This window comes from Trematomus bernacchii, unplaced genomic scaffold (genome assembly GCF_902827165.1).
Source record: "Trematomus bernacchii unplaced genomic scaffold, fTreBer1.1, whole genome shotgun sequence".
Taxonomy (NCBI): Eukaryota; Metazoa; Chordata; class Actinopteri; order Perciformes; family Nototheniidae; genus Trematomus; species Trematomus bernacchii.
The window spans coordinates 3,712,192-3,740,036 of NW_022987547.1; the positions used below are offsets into that span (position 1 = coordinate 3,712,192).

General features: G+C 40.5%; 1 protein-coding gene across 1 annotated transcript; it reads right to left on the reverse strand.

The window, feature by feature from the left end:
* Positions 1 to 18,126: 18,126 nt before the first annotated feature.
* On the reverse strand, positions 18,127 to 27,499 carry tmem38b (transmembrane protein 38B). Its single transcript, XM_034122699.1, has 6 exons — positions 26,957 to 27,499; positions 21,708 to 21,864; positions 20,663 to 20,847; positions 20,477 to 20,564; positions 19,822 to 19,939; positions 18,127 to 19,086 (listed from the first exon to the last, which is right to left on the reverse strand). The coding sequence occupies exons 1-6, from the start codon at positions 27,078 to 27,080 to the stop codon at positions 18,796 to 18,798; spliced, it is 963 nt and encodes a 320-aa protein (XP_033978590.1). The 5' UTR covers positions 27,081 to 27,499; the 3' UTR covers positions 18,127 to 18,795.
* Between the last annotated feature and the right edge of the window lie 346 nt (positions 27,500 to 27,845).

Here is a 27,845-nt window from a genome sequence, read left to right on the forward strand (position 1 = left end):
TTGTTTTTGTTACCAGGAAGGTCCCCAAGCTATAATATGAACCTGAACCACAATATTTCCCTGAACTAAGTACTTATTTTAACCCAAAGAATGATCTTTCAATAAACCTAAACAAAGCTTAACCATGCATCAAAAGATGTCACAGGCAAATCATTTCCAAGGCATTGACAAACTATGTATTTTGTCATTGAATGTGAGAACTTGTTGGATTGAGTTGATGCCTGGAACAGAACAAAACAAGATAGTCAGAATCACATGAAATTGCAGTTTAAAGACAGGGATTTTATAGAGGAGCACCCTTTTACACATCATTCAGAATGTGTTTTTTATGGTTAAAATGTTCCTGAATATCTTTTTTAAATATGTTTATCCTCTGCTTCCCTACACTCGTATTACTTGTGGTTGAGTCTCACCACAGAGAACAGATGTATGTTGACAATAGCTTTTTATTTTCTAGCCCCGTCGGCTATTTGTCCCTCAAAAAATTAGAACAACTGCTGTGTTATTGTCTCATTTGTACTCTCTCTGTTGGTGGTATCTATTCATTGCACTAAAACATATGAGCCTCCTTTTATTTATTTTATACATTCAAATTAGTGTTTGCACAATAAAGCTTTTAGTGTGAGGAGGTAATGTTGCGAAAAAATCATGCACTCACGACTCTGCTGTGTGTAAAGCTTTTGATGATTTGTTCATATAAGCAACATTTGTACATGAGCAAGTCAAATGTAATATTCAAAATGTCACATCAGAGTCAGTTGAGTAAAGAATGACTGAGTTATTAACCGGCTTTCAAACACAAGACAATCTTGACGTTTTTCCATATGCTTTCTCTGTCTCCACTCTCCTTTCTACTATTCAGCAGCTAACAAATGGCCCTAATTTAATTCATGCATGACAATATGAAATGAAACATACTCATTAATTTAAAATTCTCAAAATGCTTCAACAGGTTTTGTTCTCACTCTCGACATCAGACAACTTTCCTACGTTACATCTGCGTCACCAATGATCAAAAGCCACCGTCAGTCACACACAAATCAAATATTTTCCCCTTTTTTGCATTTTATAGCATAGGCTCATTTCAGCTGATGCCCAAATGACAAATATTATTCCCTTTGTAGCTGTGTGTGGTAGTACATGACTCCTCCATCATTACACACCTTAGACTGTGCATCCATGGTCATGAATATAAATTCAATACCCCATGAAGGAACGTGCCACTACAAAACAGCATCTAATTAGAATATTCATATACTGTATGCCAGGGCGTGCATGAGTAAATATAATCGAGCCATGTAGTGCAAAGGCAAAAGAGGAAACGACAGAGAGGATAAAAACGGTCAGGAGAAGGAGTGATGGAGGCGTCAAGAACTGACAATACTACTGAGCTTAATGAATAAACTACAAAGAAAGAACCAAGTATTTAATGACCACCATCTGTTTACCATGAAGGTTTTTACCTTCTCATTGTACTTCCATTTTGACTTCCTAATTTATAGGTTGTTTTAATTCCATTTCTACCCATTTCAATCTTTAATTGTCAATGAAGCAAATTACATCAAGATACCTTTGTTGTATTTACTTTACTATTAATCTTATCTAACCCTTATCCACCAAAAAGTATTTTTTAACATTACTTTGACGTACAACTAAGTAATGCTTTCATCATTGATGGCAGAACATGTACAGTGCCACCCTAATGCCAAATGATGCCACCTCTGAGTAGAATAACCTGTTCTGGAAATAGCATCTGGCTGGAACATGCAGTGACGCAAACCTAGAAATAAAGCAAGTGGGGAAATGCCCTCGGGTTCAAGGAGTCAGCTAATTCTCTTAAGAGATGAAACCTCAACTTTTTGTTTTGTTTATAGATTTTCACAAGTAATGGTTGTATACTCGTCAATTGTGCTCCTCTAGGTTTGCTCTGGTGGCAGGTGGAGACCAGGCTACACACTTTACAGGTCCAGACTATTTATCCTACTCTCATAAAATTATTTCTGCAGCTAATCTTGAGATATAAATAATTATCATAATTGTGTTGTGGACAATATATTGCCATATAAGGTCACTCAATTTTTGTCTTGAAACAGTTCTAATATGTAAACAGATGTTATAGTTATTGGTTTTAAATATATATATACATTTGTTATTGATTGTTAACTCTTGTGAAAAATGGTTAACATTAGTGTCAAGATAACATGGCCAGTAGTATTAATAACATTTATAGCTTATATTCATCAAAAGTACTTGTTATATATATGAACTAACTAACTTTACTAAATGCAGTATGGCTTTTATTGTGAAACACATAAACCACGGTTAATGTTGTCCCCACGGTTAACCTGGTTATCAGTTACTCAATCAGCTTAAATATTTCTAGGTAAAGAAATACCGTCAAGCTCAGCATGTTAATGTTTGTGGGGGTTAAAGCTAAGTGTTTGTGTCTTGTACGTGGTGATGGCTATACTCAAGCTTTTCGGCGAGGAGGCTCAGACGTGTCACAGGTTTTCCCTGGGTATCAGTCTTCATCAAGTTGAAATGCATAAGTTTAACACCGCTGACCTTCCCCCAGCTAATGACCCTTGTTATCAGACGGCTCCACACCGGCACTTTACACCAGGGAGACAGTATAAACAACAGCCTCGGTTGACCGGTCTTCAATCACTGCTCCATAATGGCGGTTACCTTGGCACAGTGATATCCATCATCATCATCATCCAGCATTTATTCATCATAAGGAATGAGGCATTAGAAACTGCAGAGGGTCATGGCAGAGTGGTGAAAGGGGCTCCCTCTGGTGTGATGGAAAAACCCTAGGAGCTCCATGCTGGGATGGGAAAAATACTTGTCACGATGTGAACAAATATATTTGTGGAAATTGAAGTGTTTCAAAAAAGATTGCCAGAAAATGATAGTAATTTAAGACCTTGTGAAAGTTGTCTGGCGCTCAGAGAACTGTTTTGGTTTGTTTGTTTGTTTGTCTTTCTATCTATGTATCTCTGTCTTTTTCTCTCTTTTGGGACACACTGGTACACCAGCATTTTGAAGAGAGCCCAACAGAATGATGTAATAACCTAATCTCTTTATTCTTTTTTACTGGGAACTTGCATCTTAGGCTAATACTTGTCACGTTAGACTCTTTTAGACTTAGTGTATCTAAATGTAACTAAATAAATAAAGAATTAATTTAGATTTTCGCACAAGAAAATGAGTCCTGATCCATGGAGATGTGTTGAAACAGCATTAAGTGTGGGACTCATAACTGCAAAGAAATCAGTATTTATTGTAACCATGTTGCAGGTGTCGAGGATACAGCAATCCTTAAAACTGAAATGTAATGATCGAACTAAAAAAGGACTCAACTTGTGATGACAGAGCTTTGCAGATCATGAACAACCTGTAAAGGCTTTGTACATTCAGTGTGAAACTGTGCAAACAAGGCTCCGTTTACAGTAAGCAGTGTGCTGACAGTATCTGTGGTAGGTTTACAGGCGGCTCCATAGGGGGCTGTGAAGAGGAGGCTCTGTATCCCACAGGAAGGTTTGGGAGCAGATGGTTGCCTGGGTGTGCGTGCGGGCTCGGTGGCAATCCTTCCTGCCCTTTTTTTTGTGCACGTCACCCTGGCATCACGCAGCTCCTTCGTGGAGGGCAGCTGACAGCCATCACCCACTCATCAGCACCATGTTTGAAGCATGTCCCTGGTGTACGAGGAGGCAGATTAAAACCAGATTGTGGTGGAGGATTTTACGTTTTCAATCATTGATTTGTAAAAATGAAGCCGGATGGTTATGGGAAATCCTGGACTTTCAGATGTGTATGGATTTATTTTGGTTTATATTGAGAATTTTGTTAAGGTATAGCATCCCTAAAAGCCGACCAAAATGGCGATATTGAAAATGTCTTAGCCATCCCTGATTACATTGAATGAGAAGCATTTTTTACATCCATTGTAATTTTTGCTAAAAGCCTAATATGTGAAGCAAAGCTATTGTTATGGGGTTACACAACTAACCTTTGGTTTGAATGTGAGTTGATTAAAATGTGAGTATTAATTACAGATGAAAATAATCCTCATGAAGCTCCATGTGCAACATTTGCCTGACTGATATGGTTAATAATGAGAAAAGGTTGTTGTTAATGCAACTGAACATTACACTCATGTATTTACTCGTATACCTTCAGATACTAAACCTTTTTTAATGGCCAGACTACTTTATTGATAAGGCAATTATCAACATTCTCAACCATTTTGATTTTGATTATCTCCAGGTTGCTGGCAATATAACCAAGAGCCAGCATTGTTCAGAGTCTCCACATGTTGATCGTTCTCAATCACCATGTACAGCCACCTGTTTCCCTGTCCTCTCCAGACGTTTCCTTTTTTGTTGTGTCATACTTCCTCTTCCTGTCCTCATCATCCATCCAAATCCAGTCCTTACTCCTCACCAATATCCATTTCCTCCCTCTGCAAACTCTTCACTTTGTACACACAACAAGAATTATAAACAGATGTTTACCCCAGTATTAAATATCAACTTGACCCAGGCAACACTCAACCTGAATACCTGTGTAAAAGCATTACTAGTCCAGCCAGCGTTGATGTTTGCTGTTTCTACAACATGAAAGGCTCTTTTCCCCTTTCCCTCTTCCTGACTGGTCTCTAATGTATTCTACCCCTCTGGTGGCCTCTAGCCAGGCCCGCTCTTATGTTCCCTAACAATGGAGCAGGAGGAGGTCACTTGATGCCTCCCCACGACTCCGCTTTCTTTTGCTCTCCTCATATTCCTTAAAATGCTGTTTTCCCATCTCTCCTTTCCTCTCCTGTTTTCTGTCTGCTCCCCTCCCCTTTTCATCTTCTCCATAGCCCTCTGGGTGAGGTTGTCCTACCAGGATGTAACTAAGCTCTCTCTCTCTCGCTGTCACGCTCTCTCTCTCAGGAGGAAAGAAAGAGCTGATTCGAGGCACATTAGAGAGGGCAGGTTCCTCAGAGGACACTGTGACTCTTCAACGTAGAGCAACCGGCAGGAATGTGCTCTCCATTGAGAGCATAGGTTAAGAATGCATCTGACTTTCATGAGCAAGGCCAGTTTGCATCCTCACAACGTTACAATACCTTAACTGTAAAGTTTATTAGCCCAAACCACAGTCTTCCTCCAACTGATAATGTCAAAGAAGTCATTTTTTAAATACTGGAAAAATATATTTTTTGCAATTCAGTGTTCTCAGACAACCCTTTCTTTATGAACCTTGCTTGATGTGTGTAATGATGGACACATCAAAGGGCATTTCCAATATTGCTGCCACCATTTTGGAAACAATCTCATGGTATGTAATAGGATTGACCTTTATTGAACCAAAGTTCCTAGCCTTACTATGAAAAAAGCCCTTCACGTAGTCGAGTACATTTGGATCTTTCATTCTACCTTTAAATAAAGTGTCCAGGTAGATCATTATCACAATAGCTGCTGTACTGTATAGCCTCTTTCCGTCAACCAGCCTCTTCAGCAGCTCCTGGCGTCTCACACACTGTATGTGGAGTCAGCAGAGGAACTTGCCATCAAGTCCTGATCGACCTCCCCCAACCCCTCCGCTCCTCCATCCCGGTCCTGGACGCTGCTGGCGGCCATGATGAATGATTCATCCTCCCAGCAGAAAGAGCTGACTCATCGCTGCATTTCAGCTCCATAGTTCCAAAGTGGGCAGGAGCTAGATGGCTTTACCAATAGCCATGCCTTTCTCATCATCTACAGCTACCTTCTTGTTTTGCTGCTGAATATGCAAGATCAGAAAATATATAGCATTGAAATGTAGTGCTGCACTTTCAAGAGAAGCCTTAAAGGTCAATGTATCTCTCTGGGCTGCGGCTAATTACAGTGTGGAGTGTCCATACTATTTTCAAATAGAGGTGTATTTTATCTAATGTCCTGCCGCATGAGATTATTTCTCAATTCAAATGAAGCCGTCTGATATGATCTTTTAATTAAATGGTCATCCCAAAAGCTAAGGTCTCTAAATCGTCAAAAATCTGACTGAAGTCGATGTCTGTCTCTTTGAAGATATTCGTTTGGGAAGTTGGTGCAAACAAATATTCACAAACACTCGCAGTGTGACATTCGGAGATGAAGGACATTTAGTTCTGCTCTGCTGCTGTGGGCTAATGGTCAATAGCAGATTCATTTCCCTCACACTGTACGTGAATGCAGTGTGTGTTTGTGTGTGTCCTTCACTTCCTTCTTTGGCACTTATTATGGACATTTGAAATTCTGTACCAGTTTCTAGATCGAGCAGGGGGGATTACTCATCTGCTTCAGATATTGTGATCCTTGGTGGTGCTTGGCTTTACGGCTGACTTAATGAGAGTGGAAGGCTTTGTTGTTGTGAATTTCTCTATTCATCCAAAGGGGAGGAAAGGTGCTCCACTGAGGAGAAAGGGGGAAAAAATAAGGTAGCTACTCTCAGCTGCTTTTCTCTGTGAAAAGGAATGACAACTAATACCTGAGGGCACTTCCTTATCTCCAGCCTGTCAACACAGACAGGCCATATCATTCAACAGGAGCTTTACTCAACGAGAAAAAGCCATCCACCAATGGGAATAAGCCCTTTCTTGAAAACAGTGGTGCTCTATCTCTTGCTGTGACTCGGTAACCTTTATCATACAGTGTTTATGGAAGAATGGTTCCTCACTCTGCCAAATACTGAGACTTTCTTTCATTTCCTGATTTCAAAGCAAGGCTCTGATGTTCTCGGCTTAGAGGAAACAGGATGAGGTGAGGAGGCAGGAAGTGCATTGTGGGACAATGATGAGATTATTGGAGTGAGGAGAGAAGATCACGTTGAGATTCAAAAGATGTGCTGACCGCAGGTGGTGATATAAATGCGAGTGTGGCTGAGAACGTTGCTCTCTCACACATTTTTCCTTGATCCCTGTTTAAGGATCACAATTTGATGATGCAATTTTAAAGCTCTGCTCTTCTTTCCTGGTGTTTTTGTGCAAAACTTGGAAAGTGGAGAAACATTGTCACTGAATGAGATGATTGAAGTAAAAAAAAGACTGAGAAAGATGCCTTAAGCAGCAAAGACGCAAATGGTAATCAACAACATTTCTTAAAAAATAAAAGTAAAGAAATGAATTCCTCTGGGGAAACTGGATGAAAGGAGCTGTGCACAGAGGTGAAATAACACAAAAATGTGTCCTTTATATTTGTGAAACCCAAGAACAAAACCATCTGAACCAAATCATCCAAACTCCCACTGAACACACATTCATCTAATCTAAAGAAAGTAGATGTTTGCACATGTTGTGGTAATAGTCATATATAAAGAACTGACATTTAGAGACCTTCCTTTTGAAAAAGCAGAGCTCAATGCTGCTGAGCTCTGGCAATTTCCTGATGAAAGACAACCGTCAAGAGAGCCCCCTACCTTCTCCTGACACAAACACAAAAGTGTCTCCCAAGAAGAAATCGATGAGCTTCTGTGGGAGGTGGCGATATGCCACAATCGACTACACAGCCCACTAAATAAGCAGCCACTGGCAGATGATGTTAAATGAGGATGGGAGGAGAAAACCCATTTGGTCACAGCGTTGCTCTGACCCCCTGAGTGCAGGAAATGATTCAAAGATATGAGGTAAAAAGCCAAACAGTCGTACGTGTCCTTCCTGTTGTGGACTGAATTTTGGGTTGATTGATCTTTTATGTACAATGACGGACGGACGGACAGATTGACACCGCCATTTGACAAACTAAAACGCAACGCCTTTCTTTTCATTTGGAATACAACAGTTTAATTTAAATAATGTTTCAAATTTGAGCTTGTGTACTGAAATGAATATTTGAAACATGGCGAAATAGAGCTGTTATACAGCTGACACAGATATCTTTTAAACGTCTTTTTACCTTTCCCCTCTGATACTTTAATTCTTGGTTCTCCCCAGTAACACCAAGTCTTGTGGACTTTGTCTGATAATGACAGTGATGATGAAGTATTGAGGACCTGTAGTCTCCAGAGTTATAAGCAGCTCACATCCACTTGCATCTCGCTCTGATATGATTGGTCGCTGAGTTAATTGTGGAGGTCACGGATGGATGGGGAATTGAACCTCTTCCTTGGAGACCACAAAAACTAGATCACTCAGAAGGAGACGACATCATTAAAAGTATTGCTATAATAATGTAACCATTTCTTTGTTCTTTGTATGATCAGTGATCAAAATTTGAAGTGAATGATATCAACTTTAATTCAGTGATTGAGGCTCGAAAGGAGCTTTGCAAACAATGTTGCTGGGTGGTATGATCTCTTAAATTCCAGTCTGCTTGTATTCATGAGGAATGCTGTATATTTAGGAATTCCTGAATCTTTTCAGACTAACTTTTTTAAACAAATGTATGTACAAGGCTTTTGTTACGCAACATAATTTGCTACTCGACAAGTGACTACACTTTTAGGGAACAAATGCATATTGGTGTGTTGGTTGTGTGCTTGAATACAGCAGTTTTGTTCTAAAGGTTGGCTGTCATGCTTGTTTCTAACGCACTGTCTTTATTTAGTTAACTTACTCTGTGTTTATTTGAATAATAATGAATAGTTGCGTGTTGTTATTGATTTAATGGTTTTGTGTCATGATCAGCTGATTTAGTTTTATTTTTTCATATGTTTTTATAGTAATGATGACATGGATTGGTTGAATACTCGATTCTGATTGGTCAATTTAGGCGCAATCGCCACACACACTTCCTCCTGTCAGTAGCTACTGCTAGTGCTACTGCTACTGACCATGCTACAGATATTAGTGCAAAATCTACAGCTCCTCTACCACAACCATCAGCAACAAGTGGACATGGAGAATTACATGAACTACATGTTGCTAAATACACCGCGGGGCTTAAACAGAAGGGTAGCCATGGCAACATTGCTGCGGGGCTGCTCGGGCTGCTCTTCTTCGCTGCTTTTGGTGTATTTTGGCAGAAGTTACAGCGCCACTTACAGTCCCGGCATATGTACTACAGCGTTTCCAGCGGCCTCGTTTGAACAGACACGTTAAATGAAACGAATGCATGTCAACGGAAGACTTTTTTGAATATGCATACTGTGCATAAATGCAAACGTTCCCGTGTGAGTGGGGCCTTAGATATTTCAGAGATGTTTTATACTCTATAACACACCGCTGCACATTATCCCATACAGAAATGCATTTGAGAATCTAAAACACAAACAAATACAATTGTATTACTAAACTATCTTTTGATATCTTCTTGACTTCATGAAGATTGTCACTGAATTTGAATCAAAATCACACAAAAGACATAGTAAATGTCAAGTCGTGCTTTTAAGAAATACTGATTGACAATTAATTTCATGTCATTGACTTCCTTTTATTTGATCATCAATTCAGTTTTTGTCTGCATATCTGCCTCTCTTTTGATCCAAGGGAGAGCAGAAAGATGAAGAGTTCCTCCAGACACAGAACTGTTCCCGAGATAGTCAAGATTAATGATTGAAAACAAGTGGGCGAAGCTGATAAATAACAACTATAAATACTGATGCTTTATAGAGCTGGTGAAGGATGGAGCTTCGCACATCAATAAGAGCAGCTCATTGTCTAGGCAGTGAAAAGGAAAAATAATTTTGCACTGATTTGAAACTGAATGAGAGCTTCTGATGGTGAAAAGTAAAGGTTACTGCACCTGACATTTTGTCCAAGTGGTCATTTTTTAATTCAAAGCGCATTGAGGGCTGTTATGCTGGTTCTGATTTTAACAACCAGACTATGTGGTTCACTATGCATGGTTGCCCAGTAGCAAAGAATAGCTTATGTTGTTAGAGGATCTTTTCTTTTTTGGTCCCAGAATAGAGGAAATGTTTGTTTTCTCTCCATGATGAGGTTGAGATTAACCTGAAGGTCTCATGTTTCTGTGTCCGCTGAGACTGGATGGGTAGATGTTGGATGCTCCCCAGATGGGTGTCGGGTGTCTGGGATCTCCATCACTATGAGTGTAAGTGGTTGTCTTAGACCAACAGGGATGTCTGTGTGAACATTAGTCGTGACCACGTTCAGAATTAGGCCCTGTTTGAGGAAATGTAGCTTTGTCATTGTCTGAAGGTTTTGCGTTGGTGCTAAGACCTTTTAAAGCTTTACTTTGGAGCGTCAGCATCCTTTTTTTACTGCTAACCTTGCAATCATTGTGACTAAAGACCTTTTGTATTATTTTATGCAAAACGGTTTTAATTCAGACGGTACACTGAAGTACAAAATATTCTCAGTACACTGTCCTTGGCCAAGCTCAATTAAATCTGGATTTATGGGCGACTCAAGCGGGTAGTCCCACTGCAGATAGCTATGGTTTTGATTTATACTTAAACATCACATTTCAGCCTATTGAGAGCAGCATTAGACAGATGTATCCTGCAGGATCAGGCTATTGTGCCGTAGTCCTTGCAGTATCTACATTCTGCCTTGTTTCATTACTGAATATGAAACTATTTTGTATTTTGCATAATTGTGGTGAGCAGAAGGTTTCAATGGAAATGGCTTGGGGTTGGATGTGTGACCTGACACAAGAGTCTTTTTCAACTTGATCATGTTACTATCAACAATATCCGAACAGCATCTGAAGCTGTCCTGGATAAAAGACTTGATGTTTGCCAATAATAACAATACATGTTTTTGTGCTCACTGTTTAGTTATGTATAGAGCTTCAGCACGTAGCTGTTGTAGGTAAAACATAACTTCTTAGTGCAAAAGGATGAATCAAACTGAAGTTACCAACAAACGCATAATAGCTGATCTACACTTCCTCTGGGAAAAGCTACTTTGTTGTTGAAAGATCTTGCCAACAGGCCTCATCTCGATCATAAAATCCAACAACCACTGCAGTTGTTTCATTCTCTCTTGTTGCTCCTAAACTATTAAACATCTTCCCACAAGGTCTCAATCAACTTAATCTGCTCACATCTTTTATAACTGTTTTTTTTCTTTGGCTTTTACTGGATTTTAAAACTTTAGCTCTGTCCCTTGAGGAATAAAAAAACCCAGAAAGAATAATAATGTGTGTTGCTTGAGTGTCCACAGTGGGTGCTCACACTAGCTATTGGAAGCAATGGGAGCTGAGCTATTTATATCTTTTCCATCGTTAGCTTTGTCATAAAGAAGGACAAGTGAAACACACGAGCAGTACTTTGACATGACTGCACTAGATTCTTCAGAGGAGGATTTATTTGTTCACCTGTCAGAGGGAAACAGGTTCTGCCAGATCTTCATCCTGTGTTGGCAGTGAAGTCACTAGCCTTGAAATTAAAAATAAACTTAAGTAAGGTTAAATCAAAACAGCTGTTCTTATACACGACTGTAGACTTGTCACTGCTACATAGATGTTGTAGGTCATTCCAATGATGTTTGGCCTGGTCTTATATTCAGACTGTTGCATTCCTTTCCAGAGGTTGGTCTTGGTGCCAGGGTAAGCTGGAGTAACAGATGGTTGCTGGAGCAAGTCTGGCCTTTCCCCCCCCCCCCCGCCTCTCTCTTTCACTTCCTCACTCTCTCCCTCCTCACAATAACCCCTCTGCTGTTCTCATGGTAACACTATCTGCCAGGTCTGAAGGATTGGATTTGTACAGGACACATGAGCTGCGCCCTGTACCAGCGGTGGACACTCTGCTCCCTCTGCCTCTGTCCTCCTGCACCTCCATTTTTGTCTCCGTCTCTATTGAGTCTTTCATTTCTTCCTCCCTGCTGGCCCAGGATCCCTTTGTCTCCTTTCTCTGTCTCCACCTCTCCTCTGCTCATCTGTCACCGCTGCTTGTTGAGTTCAACGGTGCCTTCTCTTCCTGCTCCTGGTTTTTGTTTCATCATCCACATATTCCAACCATGACTGGGTTTTTATCAGTTAGCGTGTGTAAATCTAACTCCGATCTAATCTCTTGCATCTGCTGCGCTGTTGTTCCTCTATTCTTTGTTTCACTGTATCTTCAAACAGCTTGCCTCCACTGTATCGTGTTCTCCAGACTGTGCTGATAGTCTTATCACAAGGCTGATGATTTCATCTTGGGATACGATCAATCACCTTAAAGGATTGGCTTCTATGTTGGTGTAAGGTTCTTGCTCGTAGTGTTGCTTGGTTGCCTGTTGGTGCTGGGTCTTTTTTTAGGAAGTAAATGAGCGACATACACATGCACAGACCCATACAAACACACTTATAGGGATAACAAATTGAAACAGGCACAGCATGGTGTAGAAAAGACAGACAGCTGCTCTTTGGACCAACTTGGATTTCTGAAACAGTGGCCATCTGTGGCACGCCGATTGAGGGGGTGACCACTCTGAATTCAAAACATCTACAAATCAAGTGAAAGACCACACACACACACACACAAGCCCAGCCCCTGCTCCATCAAAGAAGAAATTCAAATCACGAGAGTTTAGAAAGAGAAGCTAGTTTCCTGCATGTCTTGCCATCTTTCCATCCACAAGGTGAGCTCGCCTTGCTCCCTCTACCTCCTCTATCCCCCTTTCTTCCTCTGACGGCATTGTAAATGGAATGAGTCTGGTTGCATTGCTGTATTACGGTGGGATAAAGTATCAGTGCTGGTAATCTTCCGTGGATTAATGGCTTCTTCTTTATCTGCTGCGGCTGCTCTGCTCAGATGTCTGGCCGGGGCCAGGAGCCTCCTGCTGGAATACTAATGACAGACAGACAGACAGCTCCAGCTCTCCGTGTCCCCAGCCCCAGCCCTGCCCACGGGAGGTGTGTGTGTGTGTGTGTCTGGGTGTGTGGGTTTGAATTAAAGAAAGGGAGCACATATGTGTAAAGTGCATGTGCATGTGCATGTAGATGAAGAGGGCAGACAGCAGAGACAGAGAAGGAGACTGCTGGTGTGCGTACGTGTGTGTACGTGTGTGTGTGTGGGTTTATTCGCCCCCCGACCCTGTCGCCTCCTTTGTGAGGTAGTCGCTGTCCTCCTTGTCCTGGCTGACACCTGCTTTGCATACAGGAGGGGCCAAGCGGAGAGGAGAGGAGGGGCAACGATGGTGAAATGAGGGTCCCCCAGGATGTGAGAGAGAGGGACACGGAGGGGACGGAGGGTGGGAGGGAGGAGATACAGCAGATTAGTAGAAGAAAATAAAGCAGACTGATGGAGCGAGAGAAGAAACCAGAGAGAAAATGGAGAAAGGAACAATAGGAAATATGAACAGATCCCAGCGACTGGGCACTCTTTCCCTTTGAGGCACTGACAGACACTCGTTTTGTAGTAAATAACGTGCTGGAGTGTGTAGTCATTGTGGCGTGGTAGCTTCACTTCCATTCCTTTAGCAAGGTCACATTTACCCCATACAGACCCTGAGCTAAGAATATCTAGTAGGTCCTTTTATGAAAAGGAAAAAGACCAACACTAAACACCATCTGCTTCCTCAGTGAAAGAAGAAAAGAAGAGGAGGGGGAGTGACAGAAGCACACCATGTACCAACTCCTGGTCATGCTTATGTGAACAGAAATGCAGAGGAGAACAAAAGAAGACTGTACGCCCCGAGCGTACCCAATTTCCAAGGAGGCACAGGAACCAATGTTCAGAAGCACCAGCAGAACATCTGACCAGAGTGCAAATGAAACGGCAACATCTGAGGAAACTTCACATCAAACCGTCCTCAAGAATTGAATTACTGTAGAAACAAATGCTTTAAAATAACTAACTATAGTCACAATAATGTGCTCTGAAGTAGCAGACACTGTGCTTTTTAAAAGCCAACATTTTATTCAAAACTGCACCTCACCAGAGATTCACTTTTTCTTTTGAGCAATTTTGAAACTATGACCATAGAAATGACCTCTAAAATTGAATGAAGCATTTCTTTCAGTCTCACTCTCTCCATAAAACATGGATATTGTGAGCATTCAAAACTTGGTATTTGGTTTCTATCCAGGGACCTTGAGCCTGTATTAAAGGTCACTCATACATACAAAACATTAATAAGAAGCACACTTCCACACTTCCTCTCTCTCGGACAGTTTTTTCCTTTCAATGACAAAGAGCGACCATCCTTATTGAGCTGACAGAAATTACAGTTATTAAAAAAAAGAGAAGGTTAGTTTAGTGCAGACAGTTAAGGCCCACTATCAGTAATTGTGAATGGCAGATTATTTAATGCTATTTTTGGGCAGCAGAAATAAGCTGTAAATACAAATGAATCATGTTGTTACCTTTTTATATAGCAAAGTGGTTAGCAAACAGTATCTTATCTTATTCATACATCCAGCCGACACAGTACACAACTATCATTATTTTGGAGTCGTGTTTCTCACCACATGTTTTACAGATGTGCAGAATATTTGACACATCATCGTTTTTTGATGTGATTGAAATAATTGTTTCAACATCTTCTTTCAAATTGTGTTTTCACCAGTTGCAAAATATGTTAAAAAGCTTGCAACTGAAACACAAGTCATATTTGTTTCGTTCAATACCAATAATACCTGTATTGGCATTATACGTACGTACAGTAAAATGGAGATGTATAAAAAAGACCTAAGGCCGCAGTGCCATTGTGAATTTTGTTTTTGTAACCTTAATGTTTCATGTTTAAGTTTCTATAAACCTCAATTAACAAGAATCCTGTAAAAATCCAGTGTAATTTCACAGTCAGTGGCAGTGTATTGAACCAAACCACAGTACACACACCACATTAATATAGTAGCTATTGTATGCTTCCTTAACATGCCAAAATAAAGTGGAAAGTGATGTGCAAGAGTTAAATAGCTAATATAAGTTTAGTAAGTGAAATATCAACTAAAACTCTTTCATTCTCCAGTGTATCTGATTCCTACTCTCCCACTCAAACACAGCCAGCTTTTTGCAGTCACATTAGACCAGCTCCATTTTTTGGGAATTCTCCTCGCAGCTGTTCTTTACAAGTCAGATCTTGAATGTTGGTAGACATTGGCGGCCGCTTGGTTTGGCCTTCAGTGAGAGCTCTGTGAAGGGACTGCTGTGTGAAAGAAATAGAGTGTTCATACAACACCACAGCCTTGTCCTGATGCTCTGATGTGATCATCCTGTTAGTATTTCCCCCTCTCTTTCTCGTTTGCCCTCTATCTGCCTTTCTCCTTCCTTCTGCCTAACTTCCCTAACCGAGTCTTTTCCTGTGTGGTCCCAAGCAGCTTACTTTACTTTCATTTCACTTGAAGAGATAATGAGTTTGATTGCATCAACCGAGTCATTTGACAAAACATTTGATTAGAACGTTACTTTGATCCTTTATTTAATCCCAAAAGGAAGCAGTTGTCAGTACAAATAGTTATCTTCATAAGTTTTGCTGTTACTACTATGAAACTTTCTATTCAGTATTTTTTCGTCCTATTTTTAAGTGATATATCATCAATGGCTCAGAGGGTGCACGCAGTCCCAAAAGAGATCATGTCAGTGTGTTTGGAAAGAGGCCAAACTGTTTCCAGCCTGAGACATCGCGTTTAGACTGAGCTGGAGCAGGTGCACAGCCACAAGCCAGAAGATTGCAGCTAGTTTAACACTTTCACAGTCATTTTAATGGACTGCTGGTGGGAGGTTTGGTGGGGCAAAAATGTCTATGAGAAGACAGAGATTGATTTGAGTTTAAACAAACAAACATTAGAAAAACATTGGCTCATGATAAACAAAGATGAAATGACAGCAGAGGTATGAATGTGTGTGGGTCATGTTTGATTCTTTGGAGAAAGAGAGGAAAACAAAGGGCCTTGGTCTCACTGGTGGTTGGAGGGATTTGGTGAGAGAGCGTGGAGGTGTACATGTGATGTGTGTGTGTGTGTGTGTGTGTGTGTGCGCCCCAGAGCTCTTTGTGCCTTTTTGATGGACTCAGCCTTTGTTGCCTCTCTGAGTCACATGCACCGACACAGAGAAACTAAAGCACACACAAGCAAATCTATGTACAATTTGAAGGTTTTGTTGGATTGTTGGACACACAATCCTTAAAACGCTTATCTTGTTGATTTGTCAAAAAATCTTATTTGATTTTCTCAACATTGGGATGTCATTTTTAGATGTTTTGAAGGTCATTTTTATTTTGTCCAGCACCTCACAACCTAAAATGTCCTCACAAGAATAGTGACCTGTCTATAGTCAATCCTCACAAGCACTGCTAAACCAGACCACACACACACACTCACAAACGTGCAGGCAGCTACCATTGGCTCTGTGAAAAGGGTCCCCTCCTGTCCCCTTCCCTTCTTGCCTGCAGCTGCTGGCCAGCCTGTCAGTTCCCAGGCATCAGGCCATCAGAGATGACGTGTCCTCACGCCACCAAGTGGTAATCGCCTGTCCTGCACCACTCAGCCACTCCATCCTCCAGCAGCTGAAGTTAAGATGCTAGTGTTTATTGCTTTGGGTTAGAAAATCAACTATTGTGCTGAGGGTGAGGGTATAATTAATCAGCAATATGAGGGAGTTAATCTTTACAACAGGTCACAAGTATATTGTAAATATTATGCAGGCAAGCCAGAATTGTAAGCTTGTTTGTTTGCCCATGGCAATTGAGATTAGTCTACTTTATCAAAAAGATCTGTGTATGTACTACCTTTTTGAATGGTGGAACATTATGGACTAAGCTTTAGCACCACAAACAGGCACTGGCATCCTATTCAAGACCAAACATTTATATTTAAACTAAATTAAAAAGATTTCCTAAAATGGCTGGGAAGGTTGCATCAAAATGAATCACAGCGCCCATTTAAATGCTGCTCAAGGGTCTCTTTTGAGTCCAATCATTTTGTTGTTGACATTAAGGAACATCTCTAGAATCTTCCTTTTGAGTCAAATGATACAAAAAATGTTTTAAAGGCAAGAAGAAAACAGCCGCAGACTCAAGTGTCAGACATTCACCCGGCCTCCCAGTATTTAGCCAAGCTGTCTTTCTAACTAGTGTGTGCCAGTGTGCATGTGTGTATGTGTGTGTGTGTTTCTCTGGTGTGGGTTTGTTTGTGGCTAGCATGCCATGGTCTCTGTATGTCTCTGAATAGGTTTAGGACTGTGTGTGCATGCAGTGTCCTTCCAATGTGTGCAGGTTGTGTGTTGTCTGTTTGAAAAGAGGAAAATCTGTTATTTCCCACATCCTTGCTATACCTGTGACCTCTATTCTACTTCTATGTCAGGTGTAGCAACTTGTGCATGCATTGCGGGTATACATTGCATGTCTGCATGTAAACCCGCTTACTTAAGGATTAGTTTTCTACACCTGACAACATGGAAGAAGTCCGGGGATAAAAAAAGAGGCAGAGATGTGCTGTCGAGCAGGTGAAGCTTAGGCGAAAGGAGCAGGGGCTCGACAGTGGGGGGGCTGCTCAGTTCAGTGAGTAATTGTGGAGGGGGTCACACAGGTCTGGACCTCATTAAGAGAATTGTCTGGGAGCTTTCAGGCTCTGAGCTGTCGTCATGTCACCTGCCTTCTTGTCATGGGAGGCAGTGTAAGGAAAACATCGGCTTATTAACGTGTCTTTCATTTTTCCAGGTCACACGGTTCAGCATTAGCAACACACGCTAACACAAAGCAAAAAACACTTTGAGATACAAGCCTGTAACTGACATGCATATATCTGACGTCTGTGGACTTGAGGGGTATGAAAGGCAGGTACCTCATCTCAGCGAATATCCCTTTTGATCGTCTTTGAACGTCTTTTCTCTTCAACATCCCCCTCCTTCCTCTGTTCTTAATTTGTATTCACAAGGGGTTTTTTCTGCCGTCTGAGGATACATAGATGAGAATTGGGGGGGATTTGGGGGATCTCTCTCCAGCAGCGCCTTAAAGAGGCTGAGGTATCAATCAGGTGCTGATGTTACACTGATGCAATGTTTCAGCCTATAGAGGGGGTTACTTCTGGACGCTGAGCCGCTTTATATCAACTACCCAGCAGCTCATTTAGATATCGGTTAACATTATCCTGTGGACAAATGTGCCAAGACAGCTACATGATGTTTGATTCTGCATTAATTAGGAGCTTTCTATCAGGGACTTACACGTTTTAAAATGTTACTAATGATCTGTTTGGTGCTTTACGGTGATGTAATATTGAGTTGAGTCCATGGTAAACAAACTTTCAAAGTCTGTCTGATAAAGCGGAGCGGCTAGAATTTACATACACGTTTTTTTCCAGTGCATTTAAACCTGTTTATTTTCATGCTTTCAAATGTAATTCAGAGCATTCAACAAAGACACAGAATAGAATAAAACAGTTTCTCCATTTGGAAATATATTACATTCAAGGGTGCAATTATTTAGTATAAATAGACTAAAGTGTCATAGAATATATTCTCTTTTCAAAAAAATTCTAGCTTCTAACCATTTCAAAGTAGGAAATATAGCATTTACAAGAAGCTGGAAAAGACACACAGACATTCATAGATCAGAAGGTGCACAGCACTGATCCTCAAACCCAGAGATAAAACTATCAACAGCTCGTACTCATATGAAATATATATTAGAAATTAAGCTACAGATTGTACTGCAAGTGTGCAATCAGCCCAAGGACGGTGTGATGTTCACATCCAACAGCGGTAAATATCACAGTACTTTAAGGACGGGGTGATTATCCCACAATAAGGTGCAGGGTCGGTCGGAGTCAACTCTAAATTAAATAATATTTCAGCAGTCAGATTTCAATTGCATTCTAAGAAATGTATTAGACAAAAACTATTTCTTTCAATAAATGAAAAATAAAACAAAAACATTCAGTCCTGACATGACACGACTGAATCAGAAATGACTCCACAACCCTGCTTAGAGGTGAAAAGGCGCTATGGGGCGGAGGCTGACTAGTTTTTCTTCTTGCTGTGTTTCGTCTGTGCGTTCTCTGACTCGTCTTTGGCTTTGAGCGATCCACTTTGTCCTTTGACAGGAGAGACCGGGGTGTGCTTCCCTGCTCCTTTCTCATTGGACTTTTTGGTTGAGGGCGTCCCGTTGACAGCGCCTTTATCCATGGACGTTTTCTCTACTTCATCGGTGAGAGCCACATAAGAGGAGTGGCCGGAGAAGAGGGTCTTGTAGATGGTCGACTCGATGGCAGCGAATGGAGAAACAGAGGAGCCTGTCAGCATCATTCTTGCCTAAAGGAGATAGAATGTCAAGACAAAACAAATCATTAGGTTGATCAAATATATGTATGTTAGCATCTCAAACATTGAAAGTATCTTCAATGACTTTTCTACTTTCTGATGATCCCTTTCCGGAGACATTTGTCATTTTCATGGATAGCTAATGATATGCTGGTCTAGCTATCATATAAACACATTAAGTAGCACAACATCTGCATCATCAGGAACACAAAGTCATAAATAGGAGGTTTGGACGCTACTCCTTAAAAGTGATGAAATGGCTCAGCGCTAATTTGACAGATCAGAGACGTAGGGAGCTAACAGAATGAGAGTTGAAAGAAGACATGGTAGATTTATCTGTGTCTCAGTCAAGAGCACAAGTTTCCCAGAGAAGAGAAGAGAGGATGATGCAAGCTGATGAAAATGATGCAAAAGCCCCAGCCCTACGGGTAATACTGAGCTAATGTGAGTCACCGCAGCTAAAACTTCAAAAAGCTGAGGGAGAAAGGTCATATCAAAGACAAGATGCCACAGCATAGGAGTAAGCTACAGCACCAAACATTTGTTATTCCTGACTTTAAATCAAGTTATAAACAAATAACGGCAATAAATGGTTTTCTTTGTCAGGGGTCAGCAAGTGGCCCAGAATACACCTTCCTGTTGTGTATATGAATCAGTACCACATAGGCTGTTTATCTTAAAGGTCAAAGTGTTGGTTATGGGCTACTCTAAATATTCCACACTGACCTTGTTGACTACGGTGAAGACGGTGTAGATGAGCATCAGGTGGCGCTTCTTCAGAGGCAGGTAGTGGGTCTGCTGCAGAGCAAACAGCACCGCCCCTATCAGGGTGATCTTAGTGGGGCTGAACAGACATGCAATAACAGAAGGGTTATGATATAATACTTTAAAACATACTAAGAAGAGATCACAGCTTATACATTTGAATGATTAAAAGCAAATGACCTATACCAGAGACACACATTATCACGATGAATGTACATGGCCTCCCCTTAACCATCAAATCATATTTTAATACGTAATTCCTCATACTACCGCCAGGGGTCCCCACAGACCCTCAGAGCAATACTCATATCTCATAGCTGTTTTGTTCTATAATTAAATTGTCATGACTTGTCAATCAGTTTGTTCCTAATAAAAACTATGTATAATATGTATTGGGGTATGTTTTTTGGTTTTTAGGTAACATTAGTTACGCAACTAATAATGTTTTGAGAAGAAATAAGCTATTATTTTGTAATGGTGGTTGTTTATAACAGTTGTTTATTTAGACCCTAATCTGTAGTACTCAGTATGAGCAGCTAAATAATCAAAATGTTATATCTTGTTTTCTTAATCCACGCTAAAACAAAAATGTAAAAGAGTCATATAGGAGACTTACTAAGACATTTTGAGGAGCTCATTAGTCTCCGGTTTCCAAACGCCTCGAACAAGCTGCTCAAAATTACTTATCAGACCACCTCCAGCACCTAGTGGGGGTAGAAAAGACACCTGGTTGATACAGATTATTAATTATTTGTATATAATACATCTAAAAGTCCGACTGCATGCACCCTCAGCTACTGACCTTTAGCCCACCCGATGGCAATCATCACCAGCATACTGTCATTGTATTTGTTGTGTGCCTGGATGACCCCCCCCAGCACCTTCCACGTCCGGGTCACTTCCTTCATCCCCGTCAGCACCAGCCTGAGAGGCAGCAGGGCGGCACAGCAGTACACCAGGTCCACAGGGCAGTAAAACACCAGGTACCTGCAGAGACACATGACTCACATTCAGAGTGGACACACACATCTCAGATAACTGCTGTGTGCAAACTATGAGTTCATTAAACATGTTGACAGTGTCACCTGACAGTTTCTGTCAAATACCTGAGTTCATAAGACTATTAAACGCCTGAACTTTTTAAAGAACATTCATAAACATTCATCTGACCATCCCCCCCCCCCTTTTCTGTGTTTGTTTGTCTCTTTACGTATTTTCTTCGTTTTTGTTACTCTCTCTGTCAAAGCGTCTTTGAGTTGATAGAAAAGCGCTATATAAGTGTCATGTATTATTATTATTATCATCTGTTTGCATCTTGCTAATTATTTATCTAATATATCATATTCCATTTACTTTTATAGACTCTTCTTGCACTATTTCTATTGTATTTGTATTTACTTGCACATCTCAAAACATTCTCTTGCACTATTTTATCTGTTTTATTTGTTCTATGTCCTATATATATTCATGTTGCACGGCTGGAGGAGCCTGTACCTTTTTCATTGCCATATCTACACTGTAGCTAATGTGCAAATGACCATAAAGCCATGAATTGAATTGAAATGAATTCACCAGCAGAGGGTGCTGTGTAGTTTCTGAGGAGACTGTGATAATATGTGCCACCACTAGAGGGAACCAAAGGCTTTATTTTAGGACATGGGAACTCTACAATAACCTCTCTGTTTCATCAAAGCCTTCCACATTACATGCTTCCTTTACAGGCAATTAAGTTGTTTCCTATTTCTTCACAAGTGAACCTTTTCTTCTAAGTTGAAAAGGGTCCTTTGAATAATCGTTCTGCTCTGTTCTCTACCTCCTATACTGTTTTTCAGACTCAAGATATTTACCAGGTGATGGAAGCGAGCAGAACGCTGGTGCTGTTGGACAGAGGAGCAACAACGGGCTCGGCCAGCATGATGGCAGACAGCACTGCCCCCCCGAAACAGAAGAGCATGGAGCTGAACCAGCAGGCCAGGGGGCTGACTCTGGAGAGCTGGAGGACGCCTGCATGAGAACACAAGTATGATTATCAGTACTGTGATGCAGAGTTCATTCAGTCCCCCATATGTGTTATCATTTCCATCAATAAGGTATTAGCATTCCTCCTGGGTCTGAAGTTACTAACACACTGCAATTACCGTTGTTGTTGATGTTGAATGGTTTCCAAAATAAGCACCTAACAGTCTTCACTGTAATTATGGGATTTAAATAATGACAGTAATGATGCCTGAGAGACTGGCTTTTTTTAGGGTAGACTTAAAGGCCATTTCTGCAGCCCTCAGTTCTGTTGTCGGGGTATTAGAGGTAGACGTGGAGTTTCATACTTTTGGCCTTTAGATTCCAAGATTGACGGCGAAGATTAGCTGGTTTTAGGCTCTCGTTAGCCAGTGTCTCGTAGCACAGAACGCATACTGGCGAAGGCTCATCTTCAGTGCCTGTGTAGTTAAATCCCAGTTCCAAGTAGTTCCCATTGTATTTTCTCTTAATCTTCCCTTTCTTTGTTTTTTTCTGCAGAATCTGGCTTGTAGACGCCTCCGACTCACTCTCATTATCTTCATTAACGGTAACGTTAACCTCTTTTCTCTTCAGAGAACCTGATGCTAGCCACCGATCCATGTTTGTGGTGTTGCACGCGCACACGTAACCATGGGTAACCAGTGGTGAAATTAAGTGTTGTCCATAATTAACAATAACAAATATCTGCGTTTTAACACTACGTTTATACAGTATATGTACTTATTTTTACAGTTTGCATATGAGGTGAACTGCGAAAATCGTTGATAATAAATAGTGGATTCTATTTCGCTTTTTTTTTTTTACGGACCACCTGCAGTACGGTCTGCGAACCACAGTATGAGAACTGCTGCTCTAGATCACACATTATTGCATGTAGTAAAAAAACACAAAACAAAACAACGGTACAAAGGTAAACTGGCAAAAAAGATCCTAAGCACAAACTGCCACAAACACTCTAGTCATAAACAGATTAAATGAACAACTATACATTGTGCAACTGAGCTTTGTTCTCCCAATCCCTGGAACTGTATAAATATTAACTAGTTAGAGGGAACAAATACAGATATTTGTCAAGCGCAGTTACAATATTTGCCTACAGTTCAAAGTGCACAGACTTGACATTTACAGTTACAACCATATCAGTTCTCTGCTGATATCTATCATCGGCTCAATGTTCCCTCTGTTACAACCATGATCAAAAGAACACTGTATTACTTATACAACTGGAAACTGATATAATGCTACTTCTGTAATCTTCACTATGAAGGGAAGGTTTGTTGTAACTATTAGGTGTCATACAGTAACAGGCTCTGAACAAATCACAACACCGAGAAATGTTCTATACTTGTATAACTTTATCTACTTTTCAGAGATGGACAAATAAGACTGACTTCTCTAACTCTAACAAATGAATGCCGCCAACATGCACTTAGATATACAATTAACCTTAGACAGGTACTTCTCAGTCAACCCTGAACCACTTGTCCCCGGTCACTACGGCCACACACAGGTCCATACAGGTAATCTGAGGATTACATACAGATTATAGACTCCTGCAGAGAGATCTGTAAACCAGGAGGATTTATAGCTCAATCTGCTTCCTCTGCAGACTCCCAGTGGATTCACTCTGCACACTTTCCCTTTTAACCTGGTTCTCACTCACTGAATACAGATTAATAGTGAAGCTGTTTAATTTACCACTCATTTAATTACAAAAAAGACAATTGAAACTACAGCTTCAAAGTTGCTAATGGAAGACATTTAACAATATTATCATTTTGTACAGTCATGATGCTAAAATAGAATGGCAAACTAACTGTCATATACTAAATGTACCAATACAACAATGTAACATTACTTATTTATAGGTAAGAGATGTGCTTTCAAAATCTAAGTTAGTTAACCAAACTCAAAAGTACTAGTTATGCAGATACTACATCGCACACAGACACAATCATTAACAAGGCTACATTTTTAAACATTTTGGCATACAACCCCATTAAAAGTATGCCAAATGAGCAATTAGCCGTAACTGTTTGCAGTGTGTCCATTCATCTTCTAACAACCATCACTGGATGACTTTGATCATGAAAAGAAACGTTAAAATGGGACGAATCTCTTGAAAGTTCTTGAGAATTTTTTTTTCTTCTTTGAGTTCTATTAATCCTAATGATTTTTTGTTTAATCTGAGACCATGATATCCTCTGAAAGGGTAGGTCACACTGTATCAAAAAGTATGTGTTTTGTATCTCGGGTCAGATTTGACTGAGCACCATTTTCTTTTAAACTGCAGCAATCATGTGCGAAGAGTTTTAAAGTACCTTTTACTGCTGCGGCTCTAACTACTGATGTTACTGGGTGGGCCAAACTAAAGTTACTAACTTCTCCTTTTAAGCACAACGGTTTGCATCTGTCCCTTTACCATCACAGTGCCTTGACCTCATGTCTCTCCCTCACACACCCTTTCAACTCTCCATGGGTGTGCGCCCCTCATAGTTTTTCCATTCACCAAAATGAACTAATGATGAGTGATATAAAGATCAATGTGGCTGCAGCTCGGAGTGGGCATTGCATGCAACCTCAGCATCAAAAACAGTGAAGTATCACTGTTAACTGATTTTGAATTACGACTTCCACAATGACACAACCAGACAGTGTTTCTCTTGTGTGCACATGAAGTCTGATGTAACAAACGTTATCTACCACAGTTAGAAGAGGAGGAAGTTTGAAAAAATATATATATGCACACGAATGTCAGAACAGGAAAGAGTGGTTATAAAATATGCAGAGTGTCTGGCCCCCTGACTGAATCTTTCCCTTCTGTGAGAGCCGCAGCCTACATAAATGCCAAGTATCAGTTCACAAGTGCAGCATAGTAAACAGCGTCGCTGTGTCATCACTATTTGTTCCTGAGCAAAACAAACTGCTGCAGTCCGAGTTAGCACCTCTCAATATATTGACAATGAAACTCGATATCTTCTTATATTGTAATATGGCCTTGGTGTGGTCTTTTCCTGTTATTAAAGGTGGCATTCCAGTAAAGAGATGTCATTTATTAGTGTGTTGTAGCTGTTTTATTAGTTGTCTCTAACCACTTAGTATCGATTATTATCATAAATAAACTCATTGTGTAAATATGTTGTAAAGGCACAAAGGTCAACTCTTCAGTATCGTCACTAAATTGATTTTCCCCACATCTCCAGCCACTACTTTGCTTACGTTTTTCACTGACATATAATACACTGCTCTGACATGCTGGGCTTCAAACACACCTCTACCGATCCCAGATCTGGTTTCCTACTTTGCATGGAAGGAGACTCATTTAAAAGTCAAATTTAAGGAATACAGGCCAAGAACACCACAGCTGTCATACTGGTTGTATTTTTAATTCCTGTTAACCTCTCAAGTGAGAACATCGAGAGCTGGCTGTCTCGTGTCAGTACACAGAAATGAAAACAAACCAAAGATAGTTCCCTTTTTGGAAATGTCTCTCTTCGGAGATGTAAACAAACGCAATTGTTGTAATCTGAGAACAGTTTTTGCATTTGAAGTCATTTTAAATGAGGGCAAAGGTATCGTATAATGGAATAGTTACTGTGCATGAATTCATTTGTCATGCATCTTTACAAACTAACACTGCCTTGTCTTGTAAATGAGAAAAAGTGTAGTTGTTGTCCAAGTCTGAACCACTACAGCGTTTCTCCTGCTGCCAGACGAACTGACACACAAGCCTGTAAAAAGGGCATCCCTCCTCTGTTCTGAAACCTGATAGCCAGATAAGGAACAAGTGGCTTATTTCTGGTTATTTTTGGCCTTGTAGAAGGGAACCACTGACTGACATATAACCACAGCTCCTCTTCCACGTCCCTGTCCTCCTGATTTTTTTACACAGGATTTCACAGCAATATTTAGAAATCCCAAAATAACTTTGTAGTGACAGAGTATCATAAACGTGTAAAAAGATCTGGCAAGCTCTCACACTGCACTCCAAAGCCGGAAGGGAAGATCTAACACAGGATGTTGAGAAGAAAGAGAGGGCTGAGGGATTTATGCATTCCTAGCCTTCTTTGGGAAAAGGAGAACTTGAGTGTTCTGTGTCTTGACTTGTTTTATTGAATCTCTTTTGAAATGATCCTGAGATTTAAAACGTTATATTGCTATCCTGTCCGTAAAGTGGATTACGTGTTGTGTTTGCTGATCTCTGACATATTGTTTCTACTGTCAGTGTTTCTCTCTCAGCTACATAAAGATAGATGGGTGCAGAGGATGTAGGGCTAAAGGGTCACGAGGGCAGATGCTTTGTGGGGCAAGTTCCAAAATAGACTGTAAATTTACAGCGGACTACAATTGACTGTGAGTGTGGAAAATGGACTCCATGTGCAGTTAAAGTCCACCTGTTCCTGTAGACATTATCTCAGTGACATAACATAGGGCTCACTATCTGCCTTTAGCAGACGCTGATACAATCAACTGTGGCTGGGTAGCAGTTTGTGCTCTAAAATAAGATTAGTTTATTAACTACACCATTTAATGTTCATAATTATAATGGGATTAAAAAACTTTACAAAGATTGTTTTTTGTATCTGTTGTTTGTAGTGCTTGCTGAATACTATTTCACAATACAGAGAGGTGTTATTATTTACTTAGGACACCATTATGGTAACAACTGTCATTATACAAAGTAATAATGAATAAAACATAAATGCCATAGGCTAATATGAGTCATGTAGCTTGTAATAACTGCTAATATCATGAATGTATGTCCTTTTATATTACAAGAACATAAGAAAGGTAAGGTTCGGATTCTAGGCACAAATGTAATATATAAAAAAATTTCATTTGAATTTAACACCCTCTGAGTGTAGGCCTATTGACATTTAGGTTACAAAACAAACTCCCTAGTGGCTGCGTGGCATGACGGTGGGCTGTTTAAAATACCAGGATATAGCTATAGGTCTATTATCGAGGTTTCACCAGGTCAAACTTTGGCAAAAGTGGAAAGGCAACTTGGAACAACTTGGTGAACACTTTTAAAGTTGTGACAGTTAAAACACACTTGAACTTTAGGTCATACTCTTACCTGGCTGCTCCCTCAGAGCCATGATTGACACGATATAGTGCGCCATGTCAAAGTAAGGAAACATGGACAAGTTGGCCAGTCCGTGGGACAGCTCGTCCAAATGCAGCACCTCCAACAAATCCATAATCCTGTAAACTGTAAAACTATTCAGTAATAGGATAGGAAACTACTCTAGTTAATCCCAGCGAGAGAGTTGAAGTTGAAAAAGGGCACCGGTCCAACTCAGAGCATCAGGGCTTCTGTGTGCGGCCGAGTTGCTTGCGGACGGTTAGCTGAACGACGCTCGTCGCCGGGCAACAGACGTGTACAACGTGTAACGCTCGCGGACGGTCATCATGGGTGTTACCGTCTGTGCAGATACCTGTGGGAGTTCCTGCATCGACGACGTTGTCATCGGCGCATAGCCGGAATTCCTGCCCCGTATTCCACCAGTGATGGGGCGGGTGGAGCCAGAGCGGCTCTCTGATTGGAGGAGCGAGAGCAATGTGAGCCAATCACGTGTCACAATGTGGCTTTGTGAGGAGATGCTAACACAAAAACAGAACCGCGGTTGGATATAGCTGATATATACAACATAGTTTCACTAGAGACAATCAAATACTTACCGTTTAATGACAGAGAGAAAAACAATGATATTTCTTAGCTCCTCCGTGCCATCCTACCAATTTTAGCATTTTTCCTAAAATAATAATAAATAAATAAAATGTGTCCAATGTGGCAATAGGTTTTTGATGTGCCATAAATTGATTTTATGAAAAAATATGTTTTAATAGCTTCCTTGTCATGTGACCCAGTGACTCTAAAACCATACTAGATAGTATTACTGCTCTGGACAAATATGACATGGTCTAATTTGTTTGAATGTAGGACTTTTTCTAATTTAATTGAA

Excerpts from the sequence above, each read along its gene's own strand:
- tmem38b (XM_034122699.1), bottom strand. The coding sequence starts at position 27,080 with ATGGATTTGTTGGAGGTGCTGCATTTGGACGAGCTGTCCCACGGACTG. Across the intron at positions 20,848-21,707 it reads CTGCTCGCTTCCATCACCTG|GTACCTGGTGTTTTACTGCC; the intron begins GTAAATATCTTG and ends GTGTCTCTGCAG. Across the intron at positions 19,087-19,821 it reads TCTTCACCGTAGTCAACAAG|GCAAGAATGATGCTGACAGG; the intron begins GTCAGTGTGGAA and ends TATCTCCTTTAG.